General features: G+C 34.4%; 1 protein-coding gene across 2 annotated transcripts in view; it reads right to left on the reverse strand.

Moving 5' to 3' along the window:
* The window catches only part of EDIL3 (EGF like repeats and discoidin domains 3), a 469,087-nt gene that overhangs the window by 37,687 nt on the left and 417,813 nt on the right, over nt 1-13,587 (reverse strand). For both annotated transcript variants that reach the window (XM_043913549.1, XM_043913548.1), the window contains one exon: nt 12,314-12,469. In XM_043913549.1, the coding sequence (XP_043769484.1) occupies nt 12,314-12,469 (156 nt within the window). The remainder of the gene's footprint in view (nt 1-12,313; nt 12,470-13,587) is intronic.

Raw genomic sequence — 13,587 nt, forward strand, 5'->3', positions numbered from 1 at the left:
CCACATGATCATTTCAATAGGTACAGAAAAAGCACTTGATAAAATTCATCATCTATTCATCATAGAAACTCTTACCAAAGTGGGCACAGTGGGAACATTATCTCAACCTAATAAAAGCTCTGTATGACAAACCCACCACCAATATAATACCTTGATGAAACTGAAAACTTTCCTGCTAAAATCTTGGATAAGACATGAATGCTCACTCTCATCACTTCTATTCAACATAGTATTGGAAGTCCTAGCCACAGAAAACAGTCAAGAAAAAAGTAAAAGGGATCCAAATTGGAAAGGAAGAGGTAAAAGTGTCTTTTTATGCAGAAGACATATGATACTATATACAGAAAACCCTAAAGAGTCCACACAAAAAACTAGAATTGATAAATGAATTCAGCCAGGTAGAAAGATACAAGATTAGCATACAGCAGTCTATTGCAATTTTTTACAATAATCTGAAAGGAAATGTAAAAAAAAAAAACAAAAACACTTTAAAAATCATATGCAAAAAAATAAAATAATTTGAATAAACCTGATCAAGAAGGTGAAAGACTTATATGCTAAGAAATATAAAACATTTATAAAAAATTGGAGATGATTCAAAGAAATGGAAAAATATCCTATGCTCTTGAATTGGGACAATTAATTTTGTTAAAACGGCCATACTATCCAAAGCTATCTATGGATTTAATGTGCTCCATATCAAATTACCCATGACATTTTTCACAGAGCTAGAAAAAATAATCCTAAAATTTATATGGAACCATAAAAGACACAGAATTGCTCAAGCAATCTTGAGGAAACAGAACAAAGTGAGAGGTATAACGCCAACCAGACTTCACACAATACTACAAAGCTACTCAAAAACAGCAATCAAATCAGCATGATTTTGACACAAAATTAACATATGGGTCAGTGGGACAGAATAGAGAGCCTAGAAATAAACCCACACACCTATGGTTAATTAATCTTTGACAAGGGAGGCCAGAATATACAATGGTGAAAAGATTGTTCTCTTTAGCAAGTGATTTTGGGAAAGCTGGACAGCCACATTAAATCAGAAGTTAGAACATACCCTCCAACCATACATAATAAAGTTGAAATGGCTTAAAGACTTAAATATGAGACATGACAGCATAAAATTCCTAGCAGAGAATATATATTCTCTGACATAAATCGTACTAATATTTTTCTTACATCAGTTTCTCAAGGCAATATAATTAAAGACAAAAATAAACAAGTGGGAACCTAATCAAATTTAAAAGCTTTTGCACAGCAAAGGAAAGGATAAATAAAATGAAAAGACAATCTACAGACTGGGAGAAAATATTCTACAAATAATGCAACCAACAAAGGATTAATTTCCAAATTATATAATTGAATGAGAAAAATATAAACAACCCAATAGAAAAAAGGGCAGAAAACCTAAAGAGACACATCTCCAAATAAGACATACATATGGCCAGCAAGCACAAGAGAAGATGTTCAACATTGCTGTTTATTAGCAAAAAGCAAATCAAAACCATAAAAATGTCTACAAATAAAAATGTTGGAGAGAGAGTGGAGAAAAGGGAACTCTCCCATGCTGTTAGTGGGAATGTGTGTTGGTACAGCCACTATGGAAGACAATATGGAGATTACTCAAAAAACTAAAAATAGAGTTGCCATACAACCCATCTATTCCACACCTGGGCATATATTCAGACAAAACTCTAATTCAAAAAGTTACATTCACCACTATGTCCATAGCAACACTATTCACAACAGCCAAGACAGGGGAACAACCTAAGTCTTCACTGACAGAAGAATGGATAAAGAAGATGTTTATATATATATAATATTACTGGAATGTATATTAGATATATATATATATATGGAATATTACTGAGCAATGGAATATTACTCAGCCATGAAAAAGAATGAAATAATACCATTTGCCGCAACATAGATGAACCTAGAGATGATCATTCTAAGTGAAGTCAGTCAGACAGAGTAAGAAAGACATCACTGATATCACTTTTATGTGGAATCTAAAATATGACACAAATGAACCTATCTACAAAATAGAAACAGTCTCATAGACATAGAGAACAAGCTTGTATTTGTTGACAGGGAGGGCCCTGAGGTAGGGATTTGCACTGGGAGTTTGGAGTTAGCAGATGCAAACTATTGTACATAGAATGGATGGATACAGAGCACAGTCCTCCTACAGAGCGCAGGGAACTATATTCAATATCCTGTCATAGACCATATGGAAAAGAATATAAAAAATAGAGTATGCAAATATAAAACAATTAGATTAAAAATAAGATACAAGGATATTTTTATAGCACAGGGAATATAGCCAATATTTTTCATAACTTAAAATGGAGTATAATCTATAAAAAATCAAATCACTATGTTGTATGTGTGAAATTTTAAAAAAAAATATATTTTTATATCTTAATATTTTTAACTGATACATAGGCTCATAGTTGGTCTAACATTTGATAGTCCTCACAGTAGTTATCCAAGAATGAACTAGATTAAAAGTAATTATTTTCCATTAAAAAATATCTTCCTTATGCAACTGTGCCTCATAATACAGAGGTCAAACATGAACATGAGACATTCAGAATTTTCAGTGAGGAAATTTGTATTCATTTTTGGTGAGTGATGGTGGATTAGAAAGACAAAAATCATGGAATTTTAAGTTGTCTGGTATTTGAGTATTGAGAAAAGTAAGACCATAAAGGCAATAGTCATAAAAAAATATTATTTTTTACTGATGAACATTTTACTTGAATAAGTATGTAACATATTCCCTGTGCTTGTCACACATTTTTGTTTTTATTCATGCAGAAACATCTGTTGACTAGAAAGACTATATTGTTTCAGACTTTAAGGTAGTTTATCAAATTTTTTTTAAATAAAGAAGTTGAGTTTTATACATAAATGAGACATGTATAATTAACACAAAAAACAAATATATTCGTTTCTCATTACTGCATTTCTCTGTACTGTTTTCTCTTTTCCTTATAAACCTCTATCTTACTGAGAATGATGTTCTCCAGCATCTGTGCTGGGATGTTACCTGTCACTAAATATGAGCCATAGTGGCAGGGATGTTTTTCCTCCTCCAACCCACTCCCAAATTGGTGAGATTTATGGATCTTGTACCTGACGTTTGATTGCTTTTTTCTTTTTCTTCTATTATCTGATGATATGTCCTTAGAAAAGCACTCTGCTTTTCCTTTTTGTTCTAAATGACCATTAAAACTCTAAATGTCTTCTAAGATATTTAAACACTTCACTGGCCAGAATTAACCATATATTTTACATTGCTAGTTTTTAATATTATAGATTGTGAACTGACAGACAAAAGAATTTTCTTTGCAACTGCAAAATTGATCCACGAAGAAAGACAATTAGGTTTCTAATTCTGTCTCCAAATACCTAATGTCTTTTCAAAATTAATGAGCGCCTCATGAAACACTGGCTCTTGACTATTCCTGTGGCTAGTCTGTCTCTCCAGCTTGTCTTTTACTTCTTGACTGTACACTTGTAGTTCTGTAAGATACTAACTAACTCTCTCCCTGTTCACTTCCATCCTGTAAGCCCCATTTCTTGTTCCTTTCTTTTTTTTCTGCTCTTAAACTCTTCTTCACCCTAGATTCAGGAACAAACATCTTTGAGTAGGCAGACCATCTAGAGCTCATGTTAAACATGGAAATGGAAATGCAGGTCTTTTTACAGATGATCCAGCCCTTTTGCCTCTGGACTTGCATCCAGTCTTTGGTCTTGTTTCTGACCCCAATTCCCCACATCACAACTGATTTTAAGTGAGCCCCCATTATGTTCTTTGTGTACCATAACAACTGCTTCCACAGTGCTTACTGGTGAAAATATGCTTCTTTCTGAATTTAAATTTGTTCACTACGGCTGCCCTTTCCCAGTCCTACAGGCAGATCTAGATCTGCAAACAACATTCCCTTTGATGACTCAGTTCTTTGCTGGAATACTTCCTGAGATGTGGTCTTCTTGGTCAGTGACCTAAGCAAAATTTACAGGGATCCCATATTTTTGGCACGATTTTAAAAGCCATATAAAGAGTTGGGTTTCCCAGGTGGTGCTAATGGTAAGAATCTGTCTCTCAATGCAAGAAGCACAAGAGACTCAGGTTTGATCCCTGGGTCAGGAAGATCCTCTGGATTAGGAAATGGCAACCCACTCCCGTATTCTTGCCTGGAAAATCCTATGGACAGAGGAGCCTGGCAGGATACAGTCCATGGGGTCACAAAGAGTTGGACACAACTGAGCACACAGCACACACACATAAGGAATTAAGAGGAGGTGGCAAGGATACACAGAACTACACAAAAAAAGGTCTTAGTGACCCAGATAAACATGACGGTGTGGACACTCACCTAGAGCCAGACATCATGTAGTAGGAAGTCAAGTGGGGCTTAGGAAGCGTTACTAAGAACAAAGCTCGTGGAAGTGATGGAATTCCAGCTAAACTATTTCAAATCCTAAAAGATGATGCTGTGAAAGTGCTGCACTCAATATGCCAGCAAATTTGGAAAGCTCAGCAGTGGCCACAGGACTGGAAAAAGTCAATTTTCATTCCAATACCAAAGAAGAGCAATGTCAAAGAATGTTCAAACTACTATACAATTGGGCATGTTTCACACGCTAGCAAAGTAGTACTCAAAATCCTTCAAGCTTGTCTTCAGCAGTTCATGAACCAAGAACTTGCAGGTGTGCAAGCTGATTTAGAAAAGGCAGAGGAACCAGAGATCAAATTGCCAATGTTTGCTGGATCACACAGAAAGCAAGGGAATCCTGGAGAAACATTTATTTCTGCTTCATTGACTATGCTAAACACTTTATTCCGTGGATCACAGCAAACTGTGGAAAATTCTTAAAGAGATGGGAATACCACACCACCTGTCTCCTGAGAAACCTGTATGCAGGTCAAGAAGCAACAGTTAAAACCAGACATGGAACAATAGACTGCTTCAAAACTGGGAAAGGAATACATCAAGGCTGTATATTGTCACTTTGTCTATTTAACTTACATACAGAGTACATCATGCAAAATGCCAAGGTGGATGAATCACAAACTGGAATCTAGACTGCAGGGAAAAATATCAACAATCTCAGATATATAGATGATACCACTCTAATGGGAGAAAGTGAAGAGGAAATAGAGACTCGATAAGGGTGAAAGAGGAGAGTGAAAAAGTAGGCTTAAAACTCAACATTCAAAATATAAGATCATGGCATCAAATTACATCACTTCATGGCTAACAGAAGGAGAAAGAGTGGAAACAGTATCGGTTTTATTTTCTTGGGCTCTAAAATTACTGTGGATAGTGACTGCAGCCACGAAATTAAAAGATGCTTGCTCTTTGGAAGGAAAGGTATGACAAATCTAGACAGCATATTAAAAAGCAGAGAAACCATGAATATTCACTGGAAGGACTGATGCTAAAGCCAAAATTCGAATAAGATTGAGGGAAGGTGTAGCAGGGGGCAACAGAGGATGAGGTGGTTGGATGGCATCACCAACTCAATGGACAAAGTTTGAGCAAACTCTGAGAGATGGTGAAGGACAAGTAAGTCTGGTGTGCTGCAGTTCATGGGATCACAAAGAGTCAGACATGACTTTGTGAATGAACAACAACAACAAAGAATTACAGGGCTTCCTTGAATTTTACAGTTAGTGTATATATTGAAATAACTGAGCTTTTTTATCTTTTAATCCCTTAATTCCATGCAGTTTTTATTGCATTAAAAGTGGAATTGTGACATTAACTATTACCTCCCTCTATCTACTCCTAGGCAGAGATATTTAATACAATTTAAAATTTAAAAGTGTGAGCTCATCATTGAACTTTACATTCTGCCAGAATATAAATATTCTCAGGTGGTGTCCTAAGTTTCAAAATCCAATAATACCCCCATTTATGTGAACATAGGCAATTTTGTATTCTTTATACCAACTGTATACTAGTTGGGTCCCATAATATTGAATTACAACAAGGGAAGAAAGCAGATAAAATTGTAAATAACAGCTGATACCAGATGGTGTTTATTTAAATAACACTGTCCTTAAATTCAGACAACGCTGAAACTATATCCTTGTCTCTTTAACTTCCAATTAAGTCACTCACCAGATCCCTGAGTAAGTACACTACTGTGCCTATATCACGAATCTCTAGCAAATAGGGGCACAAGTCACTTGCTAGTTTTAAATTCAAGTGTTCTGTGTAAAGTCAACTAATTCTTGGAAATTACTTCCAGAAAACCAGCTTTTCTTTCCCTTCCTGTCTTATTTGAATACAGCAAGAGGACTCTGAATGAATGAGACTACGGGTGTCCATGCAAGATGGAGAGATTGCCCTTGATCTTGCTATTCTGAAACATGTAACTGGTCCTCCTTCAAAGACTAATTCATCACTTTTGTTTTCTCCTGCTAGCATCCTCCTCATTGACTGCCCCTGAGGATTCCTTTTATTTACTTCCTAGTGAAATGAAGCAGGACCTTCTTGTCCTTACTCTGCATGTCCTCTGCCTGCTTTTTTCTGTGGAAAAACTTCAGCCCAAGACTATATTTAATCAGAAGTGAGACAATGCAGAAACAAAGGAAAACAGTCAAAAGAGACCAAATACTAATAACGTTGTTATTAAGCATAGCCCTTTAGTTCCTTCTCAAGGGCTATAGATAATATTGAGCTATATCCTATGAGCTGTCTTTTAGATGCTGAAACTCCCACTAGCCATGACATAAGCTGCCACAATTCCAAGAATTGGCCTCAAGGAAATGGGAAGAAACCAAACACAGAACTGAAGATTAACTGTACCTAAAATAATCAAGATGATTCTGGTCAGGCCACCAGTGACCCATCTCAAGTCAACTGTCAAGAGCTGACTACTGTTTCTACTTGTAGCCTCCTCCCTCAGTCTATAAAAGTTCTCGTTCTCTGATTGTCAGGGTAGGAGTTGGCCTTTGGACCAGCATCCAAAATAAAGCAAACTTTCCTTTCCATCAGCTTTGCCTCTTTATTGTTTTTTTGAGTGGCAAGCAGCTGGACTCCACTTTTGGTTGCACTTGGGCATTCTTCAGGTTCTAAATTTCTGGTCCAAATCAAATTTCAAAAGAACAGCATGGGTATTGACTGCTGGAATGATGTCTTCTTCAGTCTGCTTCACTGATGAGCTGGACTTTCAAGGCTTTAAGTTTTCAAATTTAATTTCAGCTACCTGGGAGTGCTAGCATCAGCAGGAAAGATGGCATGCCCTGTGGCATTTGTAATTACTCTTGGATTTGAATATACTCTCTGATACAGATTTGCAGGCATTATTAATAAGGACTGTAATGCAGCTGCTTCTCTTTTTCACACTGAGTTGAGACAAGAAAGGCAGGAGGGAAGGACCAGGAATTTTTTTTTTTTCCTATTGGAGAGTCACAAACTTTTTGAAATGGACACCTGTGCTACTTCTTTCCTAGAGTTGTTTTATCAAATAATACACTGGGTAGAGGATATTTTGATTCTTTAAAATAAGCTGAATGAATCAAAGTTTTTCCATCTTTCCTGAGTTCCTTATTGGCCTGAGAGTTCTTTGAGTCACTATGTCATATTCAGACATCCACCCCCCCACCCCCACCACCTTACATATGGCATGGAGGAGACAATAACTGCAGAACACATATTTCACATTCTTCTAGCTGCTTTCCCACAAAATCTGTATTCCTAACTACTTAAATCTATTTAAATTTAAAATTTGTTTAAAACTAGTACCTGTTACTTTCTGGTGTTCATAAGAGAACTGGTAAACATATCAAAATCTAAACCTGCTTTTGGAAGCACCAATTCATATTGCTTTCTACTGACAAATTAGAGGCCACAGTCCTAAGGAATAAGTTCCATTCTCATTAGAAAAATACAAAACTGCATTTAGTTCTGAAAGCTTAATTTGAGTTTTGGTATTGATTAGAGTCATCTTTGCTTATTATTTAAATTAGCTTAGGCTTCTGTAAACATTTAAATTCCCAGTTCCTCCCTGCAGAGTATGAGGCAGAGCCCAGAAAACTGTGTTTCTTAACTAGCTCCCCCATGAGTGTTATAATCAGAAAATTTTGGTAACTACTGAATTAGAGAGTTCGCCAAGTTGCAGAATAGTTCTTGATGACTATGTGGAATTCATCTTTTTAAGAACCAACAAAAAGCAGGGTTTGCGATTTTCTTTTACAGAAAACCCAGAATAAAGTTGTAGTTTTTTTACTTATTTTTTTTTAAAAAACAGGGTAATTTCAGGGGAGAGACAAAATAGACTATTACCAGCATTTTTTTCTTCTCCCAAAGAAGAAAGCTCCCATGGTGTAAATTCAGGTTTACTTAAAAACCATGATATTATGACTAATACATTGGTTGAGAAAACCAATTTTCATTTCTACTTTTTCCATAGAAGTACTCTTCCTGAAATTTATTATTATTTTATTTTGGCTTCTAACCTTAAAAATTAAATACAGAAAGTGTCTGTCAAATTTCGCAATTTTCCTGCTAAAATTTGTAGTAAAACAGCTCCAAGAGTATAAAAACAAATGTCACTTTCATGAGAGCAAAGGAACATTTGACTTTTAAATGTAAGTAGAATCTGAATCCATGTTGGAAAGAAATACAAAATTAAATGTTAGAAAATATTGTAGACTAGAAAGAAAAAATATTGATAAGAATGTAGGGATTGTACTGAGAGAAGTATTATCACATGCTCAATAGCAAAAGATTTAATGTAGAATTTTGTTCAAAAATAGAATACTAAAGTAAATTCTTAAGAAAACTCAAGAGAAGGTAAATGAGAAAGTGACATTTTAATGACGAGAACAAGGCATCTCTGTTTCTACAAGTAACTTTTGTTGTATATGTACACACACACACACACATATACACATACACATTCATGCATATATTTAGATACTCCTATACATATACATCAAATAGACTGAACTGAAAGTTGCTCAGTCATGTCCAACTCTTTGTGACCCCATGGAGTGTCCATGGAATTCTCCAGGCCAGAATACTGGAGTGGGTAGCCTTTCCCTTCTCCAGGGTATCTCCCCAACCCAGGGATTGAACCCAGGTCTACCCACATTGCAGGTGGATTCTTTACCAGCTGGGCCACCAGGGAAGCCCACTCCAGTACTCTTGCCTGGAAAATCCCATGGATGGAGGAGCCTGGTAGGCTGCAGTCCATGGGGTCGCAAAGAGTCAGACACGACTGAGTGACTTCACTTTCTTTCTTTCTATATTATATACATAATTTTTCCTTGTCACTGCTTTCCTGACATTAATCCTGTTTGTAGATCTACATTAGACTTTCATATCCATAGCCCCCAAAATGATTAGAGGAAGTGGTGGGTAAAAACAGAAAATGAGATAGATAACTTTATGAATATTTCCCTTGAAATGTACATATATAAAACATTTCACAGGCACATGTTTTGCCGTGAAACATTCATTTATTGTATTCATTTGAATGAAAGCTTGTGGTTGAATTTATACTTGTAAGAAATAAATTTATTGAAGACATTTTCCTCTTATGGCAAGTAACCACAGAAAACAAGATACAAATAATACTAAGAATCAAGAGAAGACGGTTTATTCAACTTCAGAAAAGTTAATTGCTGAGTTGTGTAGGACCTCTTAAAAGAAGAAAAAAAAACACTTCTATAAATATATGAAACTATACTTAATTTCCTAGTATTAATAGTAATACCAACACAAAACACAACTACTTGGATATATATAATTATATATATAAATATAAAAACATATACTTTGATTGGTGTGTATGTGTGTAAGATGCCTTTATTTCCAAGTGCTAAAAGAACACATGCAATCCATTTTCTCATTTATTTTATAAAATTCCCTTCTTTGTAGGAATGGAGATGTTTATGCCCTATACTTCCTTCTTATACAGAGGGTATTTTTTTTATTATGATAGTAGCTGCAGCATTCTTATATTTATTGGTTTATTGGTGCTAGTTGTTTCCTTTGGTAATAAATAGTGAACTTATTAAGGCTTTTCTTCAATGTACCAATCTATAATATTAAAAACAAAACAGCTAAATCTAATTTTAAAACTACCAGTTATATTGTCTGAGTTTAGCCAACTGTCATATTTATATGTACATTACAAACTAAAGCAGTCACTAAAATAAAAAAAAAGTTATGGCAAATAATAAATGAAACACAATGGAATCACTAAAAAAATTCAATTAATTCAAAAGAAGGCTGAAAATAGGAAAAAAAATGAAAGAAAAGATGAGACACATAGGAAATAAATAATAAGATGAGATTTAAACCCAATCACTTCAATACTCATATCAAACACAATGCTCCAGTTAAAAGCAGAGATAGTTGAATTGGAAAAAAGGAAACAACCTTATGCTGGATAGAAAAAATGCATTTTAAATATAAAGCAGAAATAGTTAATAGCAAAAGGATGAAGAAAAACATCTACCAATGCAGTACTAATAAAAAGGAAGCTAGAGTACCTCTATGGACAGAAGCAAAGTAGGTTTCAAAGCAGAGATACCACGGGGAATTAAGAAGGTCCTATTCTAATGATAAAAGTTATTTGATTAAAAACACATTACAACCCTAACTGTTCATACATTTTTTTAACAGACTTTCAAAATACATGAAGTAAATACCAATATAACTGCCAGGAGAAATAGAGAAATCAACAATTAGGGTTGGAGATTTTCACATTACTGTCTCTGTTACTAACAGTATAAGTAAATAGAAAATCAGTAAGGATATAGGAAACCTGAACAACACTATCAAATTACTTGGCCAACTTGACACCAAAATTTTATGTACATTGCAGACTGAGATAATGAAATACAATGAATTAATATACATATGTCCAATATATCAATTAATGAAATTAAAAAATTATTCACAAATAATAATTAAATCATATGCTTAACATAAATGGAGATAATGAAATACTTCATGAGTACAATGGTTTACACCTCTTCCCTAAATCAGACTACATGTGGATTTTAATATTACAGATCAATGCTTTTCAGTGAATTTTGCATGGATTATAGACGAGAATACTTACCTTAAAAATAATTTTAAGAACTATAATTTATGAAAAATTTCACCTTACAGAATATATTTTCACTCTTTACACATAAAAATGCCTACTGTAAAAGGTGAAAACAGGAATTGAAAGAGCTATTTGCTATAAATTATAGCAGATATTTGTCTATACATAAAAAATTTGAAGACATTTTACAAAATATTCAATATTCATTCAATTGAAGATGCCTCTGATTATAAAACATGCCATCATTGTATATTCTTCTAGAAAATAGAAAGCTTCCAATTAAATTGTGATATTAAGATACACCAATTTCTGAGATGTTAAAGCTCAAAATATGTGTGTGTTCTGTGATGTTAAGTGAATGTATCCATCCTGAGATGCTAAATGGGCATGTTCTGAGATATTAAAAGGTGAGTAATTGTGGTTTTTTGTAATCTAAAATTAAAACTGCATCTCCCCTAAAATGGATTTCCTGTTAACTGAATTCAGACTTTGTAGACCCATTGAAATAGTCACTCAGGTCTTAGTATTTCTGGGAAAGTTAAATTTCCTACCTTGGATATTTGAAGAAAGAAAGATATTCCCAACCTTTCTATTGGTTAATAACAAATAAAAGTAAGGAAATAAAGGTGTTACAGAAAATAGAAAAAATCATCATTAACCCAGAAATGCTGAACATGAATGAAAGTGTATTATATTTCCCCCCACATCACTGAAATAAGATATTTCATTTCTACTGATGTCTTCAGAAAGCTATATTTCTTTGCACAAAAACTCTAAGCAACAAATTCAATTTCATTAATGTAAGGCCATATTTTAACATCTGATCCAATTAATTATTGATATTTTCCTTGAGCACTTTCATTCTCCAAGGTCCCAAAGACATTCAGACCATCAAACGCTATGAAAAGATGTTCAACACAGTAAGAACTTTTTGAAAAATAATTAGAGATTTTATGGTGTAGAAGTTTAGGTGCACAAATATATGCTGATTATTTTAATAGTAAATCATTTTAGAGCTCAAAAACTTAAATCTATGAATTAAAACACAATCAAAGAAACCAAACGAGAAACAATGAATTAGTAATCAAATCTGTTCACTTCTAATTATAACTCTACAATCCCTAATTATCAAAATTAGCAAGGATATTAAAAATGTTAAACAATTTTGCTCCTCCACTTCTGCATGTCATAAATCAGCAGAATGACTTACCTTATCTTTCCTCTGTTTTTCATCCTGGTACACTGTCCAGTGTTCGCCATCATTGCTGTAAGCTAGCTTGTAGGAGCCTACAAACTGCACGTGACCAAAGTCTTTAGCTCCTTGTGTGATGATGCCAGTCACTTTGGTGGGGACTAGAAGGTCCACCTGCGAGAAAGAAAAGACATCATGTAAATGCCACAACAGAGTCTATCTTAATTTTGTAATTCTTTTGAACTCAGGAGATTAAGAAACATAAACACTAAAGCCAAAAGTCCACTAGATTATTTGTATTTTGAAATAGATGACTGAGTCTATTGTTGGCTTGTAATTTTGATTATGCCAGTGGGTAAAACTAGTTTAAAATTTGAACAACTACTCTGAGCAGTCATTTCATTCTACCATTTAATTTTATATTAAATTGATTCATCTACCGTGTGGTTTTTGTGTAACTGAGATAGTACAGAACTGGCAAGGCTGACCTTCTTGAGACTGATCATTTTCTCCCAGAGTTTGTGTTTATAATTCAATTTTCTAACTTTACTGGTCACTTCAATAATAGTAAAAATAAAACTGTAGTTGTGATCACATCACAAAATATTTGATGTTTCATGATTAAACTTAAAAAAAAAATCAACTCCATTTCCATGGATTTTAATCAGTTCAGTAATAAATAACTGAATAATAGCAATCATGTGAGATGCCAGGCTGGATGAATCACAAGCTGGAATCAAGATTGCCAGGAGAAATATCAGCACCCTCATAATGCAGATGATGTCACTCTAATGGTAGAAAGCGAAGAGGAACTAAAGAGTCTCTTGGTGAGGGTGAAAAGTGGAGAGTGAAAAAGCTGGCTTAAAAGTCAATATTCAAAAAACTTAAGATCATGGCATCCGGTCCTATCACTTCATGGCAAATAGAAGGGGAAAAAGTAGAAGCAGTGACAGATTTTACTTTCTTGGACTCCAAAACTATGACAGATGGTGACTGCAGACATGAAATTAAAAGACATTTGCTCCTTGGAAGGAAAGCTATGACAAACCTAGACAGCATATTAAAAAGCAGAGAAATCATAGACAAACGCCCATATAGTCAAAGCTAATGGTTTTTCCAGTAGTCATGTACGAATATAAGAGTTAGTCCAAAAAGAAGTCTGAGTGCTGAAGAATTGATGTTTTTGAAACATGATGCTAGAGAAGACTCTTGAGAGTCCCTTGGACTGTGAGGGGATCAAACCAGTACATCCTAAAGGAAATCAACCCTGAATATGCATTGGAAGGACTGTT

This window comes from Cervus elaphus, chromosome 9, assembly GCF_910594005.1.
Source record: "Cervus elaphus chromosome 9, mCerEla1.1, whole genome shotgun sequence".
In the NCBI taxonomy this organism is placed as follows: domain Eukaryota; kingdom Metazoa; phylum Chordata; class Mammalia; order Artiodactyla; family Cervidae; genus Cervus; species Cervus elaphus.